This window comes from Hippocampus comes, unplaced genomic scaffold (genome assembly GCF_001891065.2).
Source record: "Hippocampus comes isolate QL1 unplaced genomic scaffold, H_comes_QL1_v1.1 scaffold156, whole genome shotgun sequence".
In the NCBI taxonomy this organism is placed as follows: domain Eukaryota; kingdom Metazoa; phylum Chordata; class Actinopteri; order Syngnathiformes; family Syngnathidae; genus Hippocampus; species Hippocampus comes.
In genome coordinates, this window is record NW_017805744.1 from 4883243 (window position 1) to 4903925 (window position 20683).

Genomic DNA, 20683 nt, shown 5'->3' on the forward strand with positions numbered 1-20683 from the left:
CCATTTTCACCATCAATTTAACTGAAACATTTATGTAAAAATACCCAAATTCCCGCCATGATAAAAGTCGCGTCGAGTTTTCAATAGTCCAGCGAACATATTGATCATAGTTTTATTAGAAGCTCTGATCCAAGCCGTCACTATCGTTGGCATTAGGCATAAAAGGAAGAATTTACATACAACATCCATTCTGAAAAGGACAATATACATCAAATTAAGTTTGCAAGAGGTCGAATCCGATTGGTTATACTGATTTGGAAGCATTTCACCGTCACGTTTTAGGTACAGCGAGGCTAATTTTACAGGGTCTACTCAAACCATCAACACATAAAAAAAAAAAAAGATAATCGCCTTGCCTTTCACAAAATCCAACCCTTTATACAATTTAGTGGTCATTGTTAGTATCCCTTTTAGGGTTTGTATTGGAATTCCCTCAGTTGGACCATGAGCACATCGACTCAGCCAAAGAGTTTGGTTTTCTTTTTTTGTTTGTTGTGGCACTTAACTGATACAGTGGTTCAAACCTTGTCAGAACGAGTTAGGATGGTGACACTTTCATCAGTACAGTTCTTTACCGACTAGACATGGGAAGCATGCAAACAGTTTCCCCATCTCTTCAATGTACATTTTCTTTCACAGTACAAACTTTCATTTTTGCAACACTATTTGTTAGTATTAACCCCTACAAACACAACAATGCAGACAAGTTAACTTCTTGCTGTTGAAAAGTTGACCTCCAACTTTTAAAAAGTGTGTGTATACAGTATATATGTTTTAGTTTTTTTAGGCTGGAACTGGAAACCAATTTGAAACATACTATCTCAGCCTAATCGTTCTCTTACTACACTTGGGTCTGTAAATGTAAATAATGAAAATGTTTTGAAGCATATCATTCTCCTGCTTGATAAATGATGAAATGGACAATGAGAGGTTAGATACATGCGCTTTCTATGTTGAAACAACCAGAAAAGAAAGTGAAGCAGTACATTTTTACAAATATTTGATTCTGGCTCATGAATGTTTTTTTTTTTATATTTTATTTTTAATGAAGGTGCAAGATTATTCGCAATTTCTGCATTATTCATCTCAAATGATAAGTCAAGAATGACTTTGTGCATCAGACATTTAAGAATGAAATGATTTGAGTACAGATTGCCACTATGTAGAGAAGCTTAAATTCAGTAAACAAAAACAAAAAAAATACTTTGAGCTTGTCAAAGGCAAATGAAAATAAACCCCAAAATGAAAGCAGGTTTGATGCATTTTCTCCAACTCTCGCTGAAAACTAAAAGAAAAACCTACACCTAAAACACAGAATTGAAAGTCAGTCTAATTTTAGGTCACAGTATAACAAAAGTGGTAAATGGACTGCAGTAAAAGTTTTCTTCCTTGAGACACTTGACGCGACAGAACATTTATATACTCATCGTTTCGTGTGAAACTCTTCCTGTGTTATCACACTCGTTTTGGACCTCTGCAGCAGTGCTCTGAACATTCACTATCAATGCGACTCAACCGTGGGAGGGAGCAAAACATTTTTACAGCAAGTTTATTAACAAGAGATCTAGCATTTAACTGATATCAAACAGCAACAAAAGAAAGAAAATAAGGATAAGTGCACATTTGAAACAGTACAAATTATGACATCATTATATACAGTATGCCACCCTATCTCCTTTTTGACAACACAAAACAACGTAATTCAGTTGCTGATTTATGGAAAGTAAAATGGTCATTTGTACTCAAACCACATTGTTTATGTATTGCAGAACAAGCTAAGTTTAAAAATCCAGCCCGACTGCTGTATGGAAGCTAAAGATTAGTGAAAAAGAATCACATTTAATTCATACTTGTGTAAAAGCAAGCACAATGGAAAGGAATACTGGCCTCAGAAAACAAGTTGTGAGCACAAGACTTGGAGATATCCAGAGCGTGGCACAGAAAAGTGTGACGCATGGGCCTAAAACGTTGGGGGGGGCGCGAATACAAATCAGTCTGGGGCTCTTAAAAAAGGGTTATGCGTGGGTCTAAACAGTTGGGGGGAAATTACAAATTGGTCTGGGGCTCCTAAAAAGGGCTGAGAGAGATGGAAACAATGTTTAAAACGCCTCAGAGGGTCTGCAGATTTTACTCAACATTATCCAAATGAGCTTGACACTCTATCTTAAACCAATTAGGTTAGGATTTTCTTTTTAATGCAGACCGTGGAGCTCAGCTTGACTCATCAAAACACACCAAGAAGAAAAACTGTAGGCTGTACGATGCCAGAAGAAGTGATACATAAATGATATCGCAGGAACAGAATGACTGACAGAGGAATGTCATCAGTCAACAAGCCAAAGAAGCAGCGCTACATTACAGCAACCACATTCTGCCTTTAGAACTTACTGGAAGAACCATGGTCCCGAAAAGCTGTTAAGCATTGGTTCATGACTGCAAACGTATCGTTTTTGTTGAACTTGCTATAGATTAAACTGTCAAGGATCTCTCCTTCTGGAACTCAATGACGGTTTGATCTACTCTGACATTAGTTAACTCAACAGTGATGATTTGTCTTCTCGCCGTGAGCAGGGAACAATGCGTTGGTGAGGCTTCATTCTTACCAAGCTAACTGGGATGTTCAAGTATCCCCAGTTAGGGGAGCAAAGACATTTCCCAAATGAGTTGTCAATGAGCAGCTTGGAGAGGTGTGTGTGTGTGTGTTTTGTCCAAGATCAGTTCTACAACTCTCACGTCACTTGTGTATTTGTCCAAAAAGCACTGAGCCACAGACAAATGCTGTCACACCTTGGCTGCAGGCATGTCAAATTGAATAAGGTGGACATTCTGTTCGTGTGAGCATGGCTCATTTATCGTTATGTGTATGAAGAAACAGACTAGATTGGATTGATGCATCACGTAAGGTGTTGCCCACACGTGACACCTAGCCCAAGCCTGTGACTTTGCACACATGCTTTATATCAACTTGCAAGTTCGAGGGTTATGGACTATGGGTTGCCCTCATTATGCCTGAACCAAATGGTCAAAGGAGCAGTCACAGAACGCATGACGAGCTAAGTCTAAAGTCTAGTTCGAAACTTCACGGCACAAAGAAAGTGAAGGCATCCATGCCGCTTCATCAGGTAATGGAGAAAAGTGATGCATGTAATTGAACTTTCGATGCATTTTGACATTGAAGTAAGATGGTTGCTGGAAAAAGAGGATGCTTTTACATCAAGAAACTTCATTGCTTTCTCACTGTAGGAGGAATACGTCCATTCAGTCTCAGACCAGCTCGCTGCACTACACCGAGCAGTACACAGATGTAGCACAACAGGGAGCAGTCGTCACTACATTTACTCACTACTGCCTTCCGTTGTGACGGAGGCTGCTCGTGTCTAATCTGGCAATTGACAAAAACGGAAAAAGAAAGACAGCGAAACAAACAACTGTGGTTGATTAATGAGCGGTTGTTTGTGTATGTGTGTGAAGAGTGTGGGTTCATTTCTGTAAGTGAGAAGGTCCTCCAGTGATGCATCTATGACACTCCGTTCACCAGAGGGGGAGCGTCCTGTTTCTCCTTCTTCATTCCTCGGTCTCTCATGGGCCGCTGCTGATGGCGTAGTGGACCTTCGCCACCGGCACTGTGGCCACCCTGTGATGAAGGCCCTCCTCCGCCTCTCCCTCCAGAGGAATGCTGCACACTACGTTCGTTGTTCCCATCCACACGAATCTGTGGGATGACAGAAGCAAGTTTAGCGTCAGACTTCCTTTATAGTAAATGTTATGCTTGGTATTTTATTTTGAAGAACAAATTGCCTACCAATCAATCAAAAAAAGATCTCTGTCAAGGATCACAACACTTTTCTGACACGAAACAGAAACAAACACATTTGTGTCCTTTAAACCAGCGGTCTCCAACATTTTTTGCACCACGGGCCGGTTTAATATCAGACAATATTTTCAGGGACCGACCTTTGAGGTGTGGTGGATAAATACAACAAAACAATCTGATATGACCTGCATGAAAATTGTGGTATTTTCTAAACATAATAATAAACACAAATTCGTGACATGAGGAACGTCCTATCTGGCCATCCTATTTGGTATGGCCAGTGGCCCTAACAAATGATGAATGATTTCGTTGATAGCAAAGAAGTGAGAGATGAGCTGTATTAAGGATATCACCACATGGGCTCAGGAACACTTCAGAGAACCAATGTCAGTGAATACTGTTCGGCGTGACATCCGTAAGTGCAACTTAAAACGATGCAAATCAAAGCCATTTATCAGTAACACCCCAAAATGCCGCCGGTTTCTCTGTGTCCGAGCTCATCTAAGATGGACTGATGCAAAGTGGAAAAGTGTTCTGTGATCTGACGAATTGTTTTGGGAAATTTGAATGACATTTTCCTCTGGCCATCGAGGAAAAGAAACATCTAGACCAGGGGTGTCAAACTCATTTCACATGGTGGGCCACATACGGCCTCGGTAGATGTCAAGTGGGCCGGACCATTAAAATGATACCATACTTTGCTATAAATAACCAAAACAATGTCTTTCCTTTGTTTTGGTATAAAGAAGCACAAGAACATTAGGAAAATGTTGAAATTTAATGAACATATCTTTTACAAAATATTTCATGAAGCACCTTACATTTCCTTCGACAAATGTGCAATTTACTTTTATCATTCACATAAATGCATTGCAAATGATCCCACTGATTGTACAAACATTAACAAGTAATTGGTATTGAAAAATATAGTAATGCACTTTAAGATTAAACGAGATTCATAAAGAAAGGAAGTTTTAAACCATTTACACGTGCATATAAAATCTAAATGTAATCTTACAAACTAAGGAGAGTGCTATTAAATGTGTAAATGTGAGAGTGCTATTGATAGCGTCTGCTGTCATGGGTCTGTCACAGTGACGGACTGAGGCTGCTGTTGTCTTCTTCTCTGATCAAAACAGTGTCCCCTTGCGGATACTCAATGAATTGCACCTTATTAAAAATATTAATTCTGTCTTTAATGCATTTTTTTCACTTTTAAATTATCCTGCGGGCCTAATTGAACCTCCTTGCGGGCCGGTTCCGGCCCGCGGGCCGTATGTTTGACACCCCTGATCTAGACTGTAATGGACGCAAATTTCAATAGCCAGCATCTGTGCGGGTATGGGACTGTGTTAGTGGAAATGGCATTGGTAAGTTACACCATTCATGTTAGCAAAGACTTTTTCACGGATGCCCCTGGTTAATTTAGCAAGACAATGCCAAACCACATACTGCATGTTACAATAGCGTGTAGACTGGCCTGCCTGCAGTCCAGACCTGTCTCCCTTTGAAAATGTGTGATGCATTAAGAAGCATAAATTATGACAACGGAGACCCCTGATTGTTGAACAGCTGAAGCGGTACATCAAGCAAGAATGGGAAAGAATTTGACCTACAAAGCTTCAACAATTGGTGTGCTCCGTTCCCAAACATTTATTGAATGTTGTCAAAAGAAAAGGTGATCGAACACAGTGGTAAACATGAAGCTTGTATGGTACGTTTTGCAGCCATGAAACTGAAGTTTCACATTTGCTAAAAACAAAATTTGTCAGATTGAACATGAAATATGTTGTCTGTCGTGTGTTCAATTAAATATAGGTTGAACATGATTTGCAAATCATGTTATTCTGCTTTGATGTTTAACACAATGTCCCATCGTCAGTGGCAGTGGTTTTGTATTTAAAAGTGAACTAATACCAAATGACATTATCACAATGTGGCACCGTGCTAAGTACCACTCAGCACTCCTGAGTGGCACTTAAGAGAAAGCAGTTCACACACCGAGCCAGAAAATGTTTATATCGTCTGAGCTCACAATAGTAGGTAGAACAATTTTTTTAAATATTGCCCAGTGACACTGTGTATCTGACTTTCTTGTAACGGCATTAAAAAAAAATATATATATATTGGGCTCTTCATCTTGAAAATCCAGCCTCAGTATTGCAATCACAAGTAAGGTCACATCTCTTCAAATATGCCTGTGAAATACTGACCAATGAAGGCTGGATGAATTAATTCACCCTACCACATCTCTTAAATTACCAGCACATAGGTAACTATATTGCTTGTCATTCATATGGAGTTTTACATTGGCTCCACAAAGAGCGAACAATGCTTATTCCAATAAGTAGCAGAATGGGTCTAATGGATTAATTTATGACCCATACTGCACCAGCACAGTAACTAGTACCAGTAACTAACCCGGACATGCTAAGAAGTCAATGAAAAAAAAATCTGCATATTTCACAGCATCATCTATTTAATCAATTTCAAGTAACTATCCTGTTAGGCGATCCCTGCAGACTTAGGACAAGAGGTGCGGTACACCCGGAACTGTTAACCAGTCAATCACAGGTCTTACACAAAGACAGACAACCACTCACATCTACAAGCAACTTAAGAGTCTTCAGTATACCAACTATCCACCATGCTATATGTTATATCAAGTCTTCAAAAAGACATTCATCATCCTTTTATCCAAACCACTTCTCCTCACAGGGGTCGCGGGTTGTGCTGGAGCCTCTCACAACTGTTTTCAGGGAGGAGACAGGGTACAACCTGAACTGGTTGTCAGTTGTCTGATTAAATTATGGTGCAGTCAGCATACACTCCATATGTAATCGGGACATTACCTGCAAGGTGTCTTCCTGTGCTCTCATCTTGGGCTCTCTGATATGACGAGGCCTTGGGTCACTCCACTGTACATCGTCACCTGAATGGGAGAGTCCAAGACAACATTTATTATTTATTACCATTTTTTGGGTATGTGAACACTTTGCAGAAGGTACTCGTATATTACATTATTTCATAATTAATGTCCAAGATCAATAATCTGTGGCACAGCTGTGCCAAAATCACAACAGCCGCATGTCAGATCAATTCTCATTAAATCTCAGAGGGCTGATGAATAATAAGTTAAATTGCTAAAGCCATAATAAAGATAATAAGCTACTTACCTTTAAATGCTCCTCTTCCTCTTCCACCTCGCCCTCGAAGTCCTGCCCCGGCAGGTCTCCTCCTCCCGTCAGTTCGTCTTGGCAATGTCCCACCTCCTGTCATTAGCTCTTCTGTGGGAGCCAGGGACCAATCGCTGAGCTCATCTCTGTGGTCTGACTCTGTCTCTGAAGCGTTGGATGCCTCCGAGTTGGTGCCTAGTGGGCAACGTGCAAGTCCATTTAAACTGATGCTACATTAATTTGCTTTCCTGTGATGACACTCTAAAAGTTTCTAATCAAGTACAATGTCAGTGAACCATGTAAAAGTACAAGACTCAAGTGGCAATGGAACAGCACCTGAGGCAAAAGCAGCACCACCTCCTCTTCGCCCTCGACCACCTCGTACTCCTCCTCCATAGGGTTTCCCTCCTCCTGTACCTCTGCCAAGGCCCGTTCCATTATCAAACACATAGCTTTTGTCTTTCAGATTTCGTGGGCCCGTCCCTCCAACACCGCCACCGCCTCCTATCTGTCTCAGCTGCTCATCAATCTGAAGACGCTCCAGACGAAGTTGGTCCACCTCCTGTATTTATGAAGAGAAATACTATTAAGATGCAACATTGAATAACATGTCGTTATATTTCCAGAACAACATGATCATTGCCAGGGTGTCATCTCATAAGATTGGTGTATGGTATCACGCAAACACTTTTTTCTTGTGTACCTTAAGGTAGTTGAGGTGATAGTCCAGCAGTACCGTTGCATTCGAGATGCTTTCCTTAGTCCCAACAAATACAAAGGGCACCATTCCCTATGGCAAAGATGGGCAAAATTGAAATTTTGGCAAAACTGTACACAACATTAGGACTCTTTGCATTAATGTGGGCTACAGTGGAAAAGGGTCATCTCTAATGGCCGGAACATTGGCAGTTTATAGTTCTGGACTCAACACTTATGTTTGCAGAAAAAAAACAAAAAAACAATGAAAACAGACTCACTAGTAATTTTAGGCAGGTTTTCTGATGTTTTTTTTGGCTGATTTTGGAACGCCCACATTTAGGTGCAAACTGGCATGAGTCCACTGATGACGGAGGGAGAAGACAAGTGCATTTGCCCAGTATGTGTCTGTCCTCATTTAGGTTGTTAGTTTTTCCGCAATATTACCCAATTTCAAGTGGTGATAATACTTGAAATAAAATCTATAAACGCTCTTGAATGCTCAAAATATCAAAAGGAATGAGAAGCGATGCCTAGTTCCCCATTCCGTGGAAGAAAGCAATGCGGGGTAACGTGTGCCAATTCATTTCCGCCTAATACACAGCATTAGTAAACGACTGTATATACCATGTATGTCAGACGCACTTAAAATGCAACATTGTGCCTTCTAATGCAATGCGCCCTACAGTATGTATGAATCAATGTCGGCTTTTGAGGTGGACTTTAATTCAAATTCCTTCCTTTTATGTGCACGTTCTTAGTCGCATCCAATTGCTAGCAGATGTCTAGGATTTTATCACACCAGAATTAGGAATACTTCTTGCTTTGTGTCCAAGAATCATAGGAAATGTAATCCTACTAGACGAATGATGCAGTTGCCATAGATCTAAACAGAGATCTAAACTGATTTTTTTTGCCGGCGTGTTGCCAATATTACAACTTGCAATGTGGGACAGGACCGGCGCAAGGTAAAAGACACAGCGAGCTTCCAAAGGTTGGATCATGGTGAGTGCATTGAGTTGTTTGCAACTGTTGAACTGTCACGAAAGATGGCATTTAGCAGTAGCCAAAGTTATCACAACGGCCGGTCACCAGATTGACTAGCGATGTTTAAACTTTTCTTTTCATCTGCCGGATGATCCCCTTCTCTTCTCCGCTTGAAGCAACCCCCGTGTAGTTACACGGCGAACATTCAAGAAAAAAAGGGAACAAATAAAGCCTTTTGTTTGTTTTTACATCAGTAGTAAGCAAAAGGTGATTTTCAGTCGTTATCCGTATGTGCAACAGCATGCTTCGGCCTTTTTTGCACATGCAAAGGTAAACGGTTTAAAAAACAAAAAGTTGTATGTCTGAAATGATTTGTGGGTTATATCAAGTATATACCCTGAAGTTTTCTTAATCACAACGCCCTAAATTTAATGTATACGATAACTTCATCACCGTGTCTTAAAACATTGAACTAATTGGACATCAAGTTTCTTTCTGACTCACATCATCCGTTGTTGATGCTGATGCTGCTCCCGCCACTGATGACGATGCCACCGAAGGCTTTTTGTCATTTTCTGGTTCAATACGGACCCGCACCACACCAGATTTATCAACCACTTCTTGGATCAGTTTACCACTCTTCCCAATCACTTTGCCTAAAGAGAAAAAGGTGAGTCATAATCACAATAGACATACTGCATACATCTCAGTAAATAAGAACATTCTTGGTAATCTAATCCATTTCAATATTGTCCACATTTTGCTTTGGATTGCTGAGCAATTGTCCAGTTCTTTTTCTCATTCGCATAAGTAGAAAGATGCTTCTGATATTGTCTCTGGTCCAGGAATGGCACGACATTAGAAGTGTGCCACTTTCCTTCAGACATCTATGCAGAGTAGTTTCAGCCTGCAGTTGGTTGAGCATGTTTTTTAAAACCACATTTTTTTCTTCCACTCAAGTTACTATTACTGTAATGCGTGGATGCATAAGTCTAAGAACAGTCAGCTTCTTAGGCACAAATGTTTTGTGGTTTGCCTTACTAGTGTAGGGTGACAATGGCTGTCTTCTGGACAACAGTCAAGTCAGCAGTCATCCATGATTATGGAAACTACTGTACCAGACTACACATCTTCAGTAAGTTAAACGTTTTCACATTTTTCTTCATTTTTTTTTTAAGTCAACAGTCAAGTTAAACAGTCACACCCCCAAATATTTGCAATTTGGCATTTTCAAATTCACCTATCGGCGAATTCTTTTGCAACCTATTCTGTTATTTGCTGAAAAAACTCATTTACTTTTTTTTTTTTAAATAATTGACAGCCATATAGTAGAATCTGCACATATGCAAATCTGCCGGTGCTGAATTGTGAGTATGCAGGGTCCACTGCATGTTTAAGTGAGCCGAAAGCTTTTATTAAGACATAGCTCGAGATTTACAACCATCCTGTGGCATCTCTAGGCAATTATAACCCTTTTTATTGGATTTTCGCTGTTTGTGCCAGAGTTTGGTCCCTAAAATATGCGAATAGCGAAGGTTCACTCACTATAAAAAATTGGTACACCACCAATTTAAGTTATTTGAAGTCTCAAGATACTTCCTGATCATGTCATACGACTTGCTAGGTCGCAGACTTTTAGAGTTCTGCACTTGATCCTGGCCCATGATTAACTGTGAGTCACATTTTGAATTCCCAAACTGCTTTTAAAAAAAACAAAAAAATCTGGTGGTACACCACCCCTCTGCCGTGTCACCACAGAGCTTATCCTATTGGTGGAGTGAATTTCTCACCTACTAAATTCCGGGGAACTTTGATGACATCTTCAGAGAACTCCAGGAAACTGCGCGCAATACGGACAGCTTCCTGGTCCTTAGATAAACACCAAAACAAACATTTGTTGGGAAGTGTTTTCTGAAGTGTATTAATGTACTGTGTGACTAAACTATTTTGAAACAACAAATATATCGAGGCCCTCAAACCCAAGGAACGATAGTGATGTTTCTGCACTTCACATGCTACAAAAGTGTATCCCTGCCTGCCTGTGTCAGGTCTCCCACTCAGGTACGCAATGATTTCCTCTTCACAAACTCATGTCTTGTATCTAGTTTATCTTTCTTTCTTGTTCATGTTAGGGTCCTTGATGGCTTTTGCTCATCATCGGGTGTGCGTGTGTGTATGCGTGCGCACGGGCATTCGTGTATGGGTGCACATGCGGTAACAGGTCAATCGCGGGAGGTTGGCTGCTTGAAAAGCAGATCTTCGGTGAAAAAATGTTGGGCACCCCTGATCTTAAGGGTCCATTGTAAAGCCTGTCTGCGATTGTTCGGTTTACTGTATGTCATATTAAAAGACCTGAGATGTATTAAATGTAATGTAATAGCTAATTAAAAGGGTATATGTAACCATCTATCACTAGGTCAACAGGAACAGTTTAGACTGTCATACCTCTCCATAAATATGGAAGGTGCATGTCTCTTCATCCAGGTCTATATTAGTGACTCCAGGGACTTTCCGGGCCTGCTGAATGTTGGCCCCGTGAGTCCCGATGGCGAGCCCCATTAAATCATCACGTACTGCAAATTGTTCATGGAACCGTGATGCCAGCTGTCGGGAACTCTGCAAGCAACAATAAGGAAATAGGTCTGACTTGTAGTTTTGATGGACAAGAAGGATGCAATTAATGTTCGAACATGAAAGCTTCAGACCCTGTTTTAGTGTGTGAGTGTGTGTGTGCGCATCTGTACCTCCAGTTGTCTGCTGGCCTCTTCATTCCTCAGCATGAGAGAGAGTTTGGTGCGGAGGCTCCTGAAGTGCATGTCGCTCATCATGTTGGCCCGCTTCGCTGTGACCTCATTCACTGACTGTTAGAACAAATCAAAGCTTGGAATACGAGTAGATGCAGATATAAGTTGAATGTTTTATAAAGTGAAATACAATTCAAAGCTTCCACCATTGGAGTATATCCTGGCTGCTCTCACACACAAATATATGTGTGTGTGTGTGTGTGTGTGTGTGTGTGTATATATATATACATAAAATTTAAACATTTTATAAAAGCATCACGAACCAGGATGACCAGCTGCTTCTTCTCAGAGTCGTAGGTGACACTGAACGCTCCCACAGCCTTTTTGAAATCTTTGTGTGCCGATTCCTTGGAGCACCTGATAACATGGAGTCAACATTCATGTCATTATTAAACTCACACTCTTTGAAAATGCGCGTGTGCCATCTTTATTACATTGTTTCGGGCACAATCATTGTTAATCAATCCTCTCCACTGGCAGTAATTTTCGAAATTAAAGACATTCAATAAAACTCCTTGTGACAATGTGTGTAATGGGGTGAGTGACTGAATTCGATTTCAAATATGTTCTCTAAGCAACAATGAACTGCAGTATTGTACAATATACAATGCCCTTAAAAAGCATTTGCCTCCTTCCTGATTTCAGTTTCTTTCTTGTAGTTGCAGCTTCTAAATAAATGGCCCTATGTGAAAACTTAAGTTTTTTTTTTTTTTAGCCCCAGGTGCACATGTTCGTGTGTTTCTGGTTGTTCTCCTGCTGCATAAGCCAACAAATTGAGGACACAAACTGACAGTGACACGTTGAACTGCAGGAATCTTTGGAATGCAGTAGACTTCATTTTTACATTCGTCACAGTTTCATTCCATGAATCATGTTGTCCAGCCCGAGATTATGACACTGCCATCACCATGTTCGATAGATGGCATGATGTTCTTTGTGTCAAATGTGACCGGGCAAAAGGAGTCAGAAGTGCATTTCGAGATCAGTGTCAATAATCGGTACAGTAGGTTTTGTCTCTCTTTCATCAATTTAAATTGTCATGAAATTTTTCATGAAATAAGACATTGTGAAGTGGTCAAAAATCAGCTTTTCTCAAGGTACACCACGTCGAAACATAACAAGCAAAACAATCTCATGACCTTGCTATGGTCGTAGATATCCACAACATACGGACATCAGTATTTGCATGCATTTGGCTTGACGCGTTTCATTGTTTCAGTGCTAAGGTCCGCCACACAGGGCACAATGCTTCTGAAACCAACTTGGATTGACAGGTACTATTTAAGTATTTTCATGATTCAAGAAATCTGTCTGCCCCCCCCCACCCCAAATGAATAAAATCCACATTTACAATGTGTATTTTAATAATTTTTTTTCTTGGTGAGCCAATCAGAAACACTGAAGCGTGCAAAATGTGCATAATGCATTCTAGTCAGGGCACAAATACTTCTTCAAGGCATTGTATACAGCAGTCTTACATTTGCCGTAGATCATCAGGAACATCCAGTCTGATCTTGAGGAAGGTAGTTTTGGTGGCTGGTTTGTTGGGATTGATCGGCCGTAACCGCTCCAGCGTCACAATTTCGTTTAATGTCGCATCACATGCGGCATACTCTATAACGTAAAACTACACACACAAAACAACAAAAAATATATCAACAAGGACCAATGAAGAGAAGGACTATAGCTATTAAACAGCCATCAAAAGGATATATTTGAATAACATTTGAATGCAGCTGACAAATGTAAAATGCTTACATGAACCAATAAACGTGAATGCTCACATTGCAGGCATCATAAAGTATCATAGTGTGTATCATCCAGTATGTATCAAGTATCATGAAATGTTTTCAAACAGTTATTCTTTTAAATGAGTAACTAACAGATTTGGTTCATCTCCAGTGGCTGTAAGTTTCACAGCCATTGATCAGCAAATGGGAGTTCATTACAATACAATACAATACATGCTGATTTATATAGCGCCTTCACAACATAATTCGACAATTGCTCGGACATTGATCAGCGCTTTAAAGGTAATCTTAAAGGTCTGATTTGAATCAACCTTCAGCCGCCCAATAATTTATGTTGCAGCCTTTAGTCAGTAATCTCCTCAAACTGAGTGAACAATGACTGAATCGGAAAATCGTTTTTTGATTTTAAAGATGCAAGTGCATTGAATGAAATCATTCCATTTCAAAATATGCCACGATACATATTGAATCTAGTGCAGTTGTATAATTTACCGGTAATTGTGCAGTGCACTTTAACTTCTACTTATTGATTAATCGACAACTCATTGATTGTCAAATGAATCAAAAATTATCTTTGATAATTGATGAACCATTTCAATCCCTTTTTTAAATTTAAAATTGTCCAAATGATTGGAATCTCAGCTTCTCAACAGAAATAGATTATTTCATATCATAAACTTTATTGCCCCTAAATTTTCCATGGAGACCACTGGTTCTGCAGTTTACAGTCGGCAACATCAACTATCAATTTGAAATAATGTCCTGATTTGGAATAAAGGAATAAAAATTTAATAAACTACTTTTTAAATCAGAATCATCGATGAACGAACAGATTAATCTAAAACTACCGTTAGTGGCAGCCCTGCTTCTTTTACTACGTGAAATGATCCGAAACTTTGGACCTTCTTTTACACACAATTTCCTCCCGGTTCGTGCAGTACTGCTGTGCACTAACAGGCCATGTAGAAAAATAACAACATCAAAACACTAAAGATTTCGCAAATAATCCACAATATAAATCAGATAGAACAAATCGGCAATACTGTATTGTGAAGCCACAAAATGTGAACCACGATAAAGAGAAGGATGACAGCTGGTACAGACTTAAGCTACCCGCAACCCAGATGAGGAAAGCAGTTCCTTGATATTCCAGACAGTATTTCACCAAGATCGGAGGGACATACTGTATAAACACTCCTTGTGGGGTCACCTACCTGAGGTAAACTGTATACATTTTGCAAACCAAAAATTACATTTTTGTACTTCTTGTAATAACCCCATAAACCTTGAGAAAATGTCCTTTAAAATGCTATTTATGCTATTTATGCATTTATTTATTTTTGGTGCATTATCATGGTGCAGCAATCTTCCTATTAAATTGAATATTTATTTATTTATGTCAGGTTATTGCTGTGCAGGTCAGTAAAATAGATGGCTCGAGGTTAAGGTTTTTTTCTTTTTGTACCTAAACAACCACCCCCAAAAATCATGTAGCACAAACCACTTAGCCATGCTCTGGTTCGTTCTCTTTTGAAGTTGTAAATAGCACAGATAACGCAGATGATTTAGAATCCATTAAAAAACTTCCTAACTGAAATAAAAGGTGAAATGCCGGTCAAATGCACATTGTAAATCAATAGAATTGCTCAGTGTACTTCTCCTGGTCTCGCTACCGTTAATAAAAAAGGGACATGCAAGTCCCGCCCACTAAACAGTGCAAGTCCCGCCCACTAGACAGTGCCAATGGCATATTGTAAACGGAAAGCGAAGCCGAAATACAGACACAAAAGTGAAATTGTTTGGACTGAGCCCTACCTCTCCTTTGACCATGCGAACCTTAGCCAGCCACCATCCACATGGCTCCTTGTCATTCGCTCTCGAATACACCTGCCAAAACCCACACAGTAAACAAGACCCATCACAGACCTAAACAAAACATACATTCATTCGTAAACAAATAAATAAAAAAAATAAATAATCATGTGCAATTGGTTAAACTGAAAAATTGAATCATTATCTCCGTTTTTTTTATTCCATTTAGATGTTTGGCAAACATTAAATCACAAAGAATCCTACCTCAACCTCATCACTCTCATTTATCTCTTTACAGAACCCTGCTGGAGGAGGAAATCGCACATCCTGGAATGGGATCTGGCGCTCTGGCTGCCAACTAGTATGGAAGAACACATTTATTTGATCATTGGCTGCATTAATCCCAACTGCATACCATATATTGTTCTATTTTATAATGTACTATAGTTTGCCAATACTGTCACTTGACTCACTTGTTTTCAAATGCAACTGTGATGGAGCCTTCATGGACATCCTTCACAAATGCCTAAAAGAAGCAAAAGATATTACAGGAAACACAGAAAGTTATAATTCTGGTGGCAAACTTAACGGTTTTTTGTGCACCCAAACTGATAAAATCTGTTTAGACTGTATGGCTCACTCTCAAATTCTAAACACTCTGGATTTGGACATATCAAATGTTCAAAGTAGGACATGTCATGCCCTGGAGGATACCAGACAAAGTGGCTTCTCTCTGGGTTGCACAAGTCTGACAAACTGAGTAACAGATGCAAGGAGATCCAAAAAATTCCCTATGATTAGAGATAAACTACAATTAGTACCTTGACCTAGGCTGTTAATTGGCCAATGTCTAGTACACAAAGTGTACAAAAATGTTGTTCTGAAAGAAAAAACCACAGTGGCCACTGAAATAATGTGTATTTGACCTAAGTAATCATAAATTTAAAAAAAAAAGATCATGAAAATTAACCAATGAAAATCTACAAAATTATATTTAAAAAACAAACATGAAATAGGATTAGACAAAAATGATGGTGCCCTGAGAAACGATTGAAAATAATTTGACCACAATGATAAGTTGAACGAAGGTGTGTCAACTAATTAGCATCATACGTGCTTCAAAAGAACCCCGACTGTAATGTTTTCTCTATACCAGGGGTTCCAAACTTTTTTGACCCAAGATCTCGTTTTCAAGTAAACAAACTCTCACAATTCACCCGTTATCGCATGTGCACGCATACACGCACACCCATGCATGCCATGATGAGCAATAGCCACAACGGACCCTAATATGAACGAAATCAAAAAAATAAAGTGGACATAGGAGTTTGTGACTTCGTAAAAAATGAATCACTGCCTAATTTAGTAGAGACCTAATATGGGACGCATGCAGTTGCACGTGTTTGCAGCGTGTTAATTGCAGTAGGAACATCACTATTGTAGTTCATATGTACCGTTTTAAAATGCTTCTCCTGGACCTTTATGCTCCCATTCTTCGCTAGTGCCTTCGTGAATTGGAAATGTAAAAAACTTTGAACGATGAAAAAAAAAAGCTCTGACCACAAGCTGCAATTTCAGACTGCTAACAACTTCCGGTGATGCAGGTCATGCGCTAACGTAGGTTAAAGGTGACCTGCCTTTTTATTTTATAAATACTTTTTTGTAAAAATGAAACTGATAGTATGCTGAGGGTACAGTGTACACAAACACAAAAACATAATATTAATAACACACACACACACACAGAATTAATTTAAAGGTGAACCCCATTGTCAAGGTATAGTGTCAAATCACACCATCTGTTGCATGGGAGATTACCAAAGAGGACACCCCTGTTTAAAATAAATCATAAAAATGAGAGACTCCAATTTGGCAAACTGCATGTTGACAAAGCTACACAAAAAATGTCCTATAAACAAACTAGACAAAACAAACTTTTTAGGCAAGGGACATGAGCTCAACGTTAACAGATACAAAAATGAAGCATATCAAGAAGAGCTGACCGTCCCTACTGTGAAACATGGAGGAGGCTTTGTCATTATCTGGGACTATTCTAACGTGGCCTTCTATGAGCCCTGATCTAAATCCTTTTGAACATCTGTGTGGAAGCACCCTTCAAACCTGAGACAAGTGGAGCAGTTTGCTCATGAAGAATGGACCAAAATACCTGCTGAGAGGTGCAGAAACCTCATTGAAAGTTACAAAACTTGTTTGATCGCAGCACTTGCCTCAATAGGCTCCGCACCTAAAGACTAAGTGTACCATCTGTTACAAGAGTGTTGAAATCAATCAATATATAAAGATATTATGTTGAACCAAAATTCAAATTGAGCAAGGTATGATTTTCATTGGTTCATTTTCAGATCGTTTTTTTAATTATTATTATTACTTTTGTCAGATTCTTGTTTTTTATGTGGCCACTGTGGGTTTTTCATTCATTAAAAAAGGTAGACCAATAATTTTGTCGACGAGTGTACAAACACCACACAGTTGATTTGAAACATGAAAAACTCGACTCTGAGGGTGACGTACGTACAATTGTTTTAAATAAAAGTAACCGATAAGGTATATCATAAATGACCACTGAAAAGACAAAATTTAAAACCCCTTTCAGGACACCACATTTAAACTTGCGTACTTTTGAATTAATTAATATCGAACACTCGCGTTACGTTCGCAACGTGCCAGGATGGTCATATTACCACTCAACAGCTGTGACCATATTAACAGGTACCACTTTAAACCAAACACCGATGAACTCTAATTGATGTCAATAAAAGACGTATGCCAATTAACATAACTCATATTAGAACGTTAGCAATGAACGGCCGATCAACGACTACTGCTTCACCGATATCACCATACATTAAGTTCATTTCAGCAACGCCACTGTTTCGACTGGTAGTGCTTCAGTACTGCCAAGGTATGATCCACCACACATATGTTGTCAGCACAGATCTCGAATCACCACGCTCTTCGCTTTGTTTTCAGCCTTTCTGCTTCTCCGTCCAAGCCGGCGGAGGGTGGAGAAGTGCACGGAGGCCGAAACAGGTACCTCAATCAATGCTAGTACGGCTGGGGAATTGCTTCCAAGCTTACTTGGCTTGTATACTTGACGTGTAAGCGTCGCATGTTGATTTGCACAGAGAGAGAACAAAAAACAACCTACCTTATAAAAGGCGCCACTTGTTCCCCTCACTTCCACTAGTAATTCATCCATGACGCAAGTTACAACAGCTCGCTAGCCTGCTAGCTAACCACCGTTAGCGATGCGAGTAGCTAGCTAGCTGGCTAGCCTGACGCTAGCCAAGGCACTGTTCTTGCTAGCTGAAATCGGTTGCCAGTAGGATGCAAGACGAGGGGTGCAAATAAATATTTGGAACCGTAGCACGATCCCTTGTGCTGCAAGGTCGATAAATCTCTATTTGATGTGATGCGAGTATTAAAATTTGGATTTCAGATGAATCAAAGTCGAAGCATGAAGACCGCGGCGGGCTTTGCTCGTAGTAGGTAGTTAATGTTGTGTGATTAGTGGTCAGGCAGCTACTACTGCTTGCATCTATGTATGTGACGTCTCCGGTTTCTTCCTCGACTGAGCTCAGAGGCTGCTCACATTCAGGAAAGGCTGGTGCTGCTGTCCTTAGGTTACTCATAAGAATACCAGATCCACCCAGATTTAGGTAATGAAAATGAATGACAATTCAATGATCAGATTAATTATATCATAAAAATAATTGAATCATCGCGACCACATCTTGATTATCATAGATTTGTTTGCACCTCCCCTACATTTTTCACTTGCAACACGATTCATACTAGACCTTTTATTATTATTATTAGTAGTAGTAGTAGTAGTAGTAGTATTGTATGTCTCGTACGGCATAGATTTTTTGTGAAACGAAATGTCCTCAATTTTGCGGACGTCCACCACCAACCTGGGAGATTAGCACCGAGGATAGCGACCCCTTTTTTCTCCAAGACGTAATCAATATTTCTAGCAGGCAACTCTTAGGTTAATTTATTTAGGAAACTTTACCCTATACTGTATTAGGAAGGACAGAGAGACCCTATTAAAAAAATTAATCATTGCTCTTGGAATCCTTCTCAGATTCAAATGTTTGTTTTTGCTTTCTCTTCCTGTTTGTACTTCGATATAGCACAGATGATAGGCAAATATCCCGATTTTTACTGACAAAATCCTTCAGCCATTCCACACACTTTTTTCTTTATGGATGGCTGTTAAGTTTCTTATTAGTAGTTCAACTGGATCATTTTTTACAAAACATTTTGTCGAATCCTGAGAATGATTTCCCTCACATCTCTGATGCTCTCGTACACCCCGCATCTGCACCATCCATTAATGGACACTTTGGACACTGCCAAGCTGCCGCAAACTATATGTTTGGAAATAAAAAGGAGAACAAGCAGACATTAGAAATCGAAGGCAAAAAGTACTAACTGTAACATACAATCCAGGCACTGACTTGAATATGAGACCGATAGCCATCCATCCATGATCTGAACCACTTTAATCTCACGAGGGTCGCAGCCGTGATGGAACCTATCCCACTTGACTTCGGGCAGCAGGCGGAGTACACCCTGAACTGGTTGCCAGCCAATCGCAGAGTACACATAGACAAACAAGCATTCGCACACACAATCACACAGCATTTCATCAACCTCTCATGAATATTTGTGGAAAGTGGTCCCTGGAGAAAACCCACGCAGGCATGGGGAGAACATGCAAACCCCACACAAGAAGGCCGTGGCCTGGAATCGAACCCATGACCTCTGCACTAAAATGAGTGAGAACAAACATAAAGTTATGGCAGGGAACTACTGATGAAAACTGATACAAAATCAGCATATCGATATCATCCTTGAAATGTGAAATTAAATATATAGGAGGAAAACTATAAATAGAAAAAACTGACTTGCTTCCCTGCATGTAAGAGGTTCATGCAGTAAATTTATTGCGAGGTCCACGTTTTGTTCAACACTAAAACAGACACATGACTGAAAATTCAATACATTTTAGAAAAAAGTTCAATGTGAAATACACGGAAATGGTGTTTAATGGAAAAAGATTCCATATATTGGAGCACGTAGATAAAGAAATACGTTGTGCCATGTCGAATGAACTGGATGGATGTCGCTTGATCCAGAGTTAGTACTTTTACCATAGTTTTCTTCATCCATCTGACAAAATTTCCTGCAAAAATATATTTATAGCCCGAAAAAAACAATGTTGTATAATAAAATAAGACACATAACTCTTTTAAGACTTTTGTTACAAGTGCAACGCCATGTCTGTCCTTTAATCCAGCCTGTGCAGCAGCATGGTGCCATGTCTGATGCACCATACGTTTCATACATACATACATATATAGAGAGAGAGAGAGAGAGAGAGAGAGAGAGAGAGAGAGAGAGAGAGAGAGAGAGAGAGAGAGAGAGAGAGAGAGAGAGAGAGATATCATAATACAGGTTAGAGAATAAAAGCAGAAACTGCTGTGCGCGCACACACACTCATATATACAGTATATATACTGTATATAAAAGTGCTTTGTTACAGCTGCAGCTGTTGTGAAAGCGCTAGATAAATCAGGATGTATTGTGTGTGTGTGTGTGTGTGTGTATATATAT

General features: G+C 39.6%; 1 protein-coding gene and 1 long non-coding RNA gene across 2 annotated transcripts in view; one reads left to right on the top strand and one right to left on the bottom strand.

Moving 5' to 3' along the window:
- Nucleotides 1-1533: 1533 nt before the first annotated feature.
- fmr1 (fragile X messenger ribonucleoprotein 1) lies at nt 1534-18638 on the bottom strand. Its single transcript, XM_019884037.1, has 15 exons — nt 18210-18638; nt 15514-15566; nt 15305-15398; nt 15044-15115; nt 12956-13104; nt 11741-11834; nt 11418-11534; nt 11119-11289; nt 10464-10542; nt 9178-9329; nt 7694-7780; nt 7327-7552; nt 6991-7185; nt 6667-6746; nt 1534-3712 (listed from the first exon to the last, which is right to left on the bottom strand). Exons 1-15 carry the CDS (start codon nt 18258-18260, stop codon nt 3518-3520), a joined length of 1815 nt encoding a protein of 604 aa, XP_019739596.1. The 5' UTR covers nt 18261-18638; the 3' UTR covers nt 1534-3517.
- Nucleotides 16926-20683, top strand: part of LOC109524335 (uncharacterized) — an 8031-nt gene continuing 4273 nt past the window's right edge. The window contains exons 1-2 of the long non-coding RNA XR_002169942.1: nt 16926-17963; nt 18032-18091. This is a non-coding gene — a long non-coding RNA (uncharacterized LOC109524335). The remainder of the gene's footprint in view (nt 17964-18031; nt 18092-20683) is intronic.

What these genes read in the sequence shown, in the direction of transcription:
- fmr1 (XM_019884037.1), bottom strand. Translation starts at nt 18,260, where the DNA reads ATGGATGAATTACTAGTGGAAGTGAGGGGAACAAGTGGCGCCTTTTAT. An exon ending in ATGAGAGTGATGAGGTTGAG is followed by an intron (nt 15,116 to 15,304) that starts GTAGGATTCTTT and finishes GGGTTTTGGCAG; the next exon opens with GTGTATTCGAGAGCGAATGA. An exon ending in CCTTCCATATTTATGGAGAG is followed by an intron (nt 10,543 to 11,118) that starts GTATGACAGTCT and finishes TGTTTATCTAAG; the next exon opens with GACCAGGAAGCTGTCCGTAT.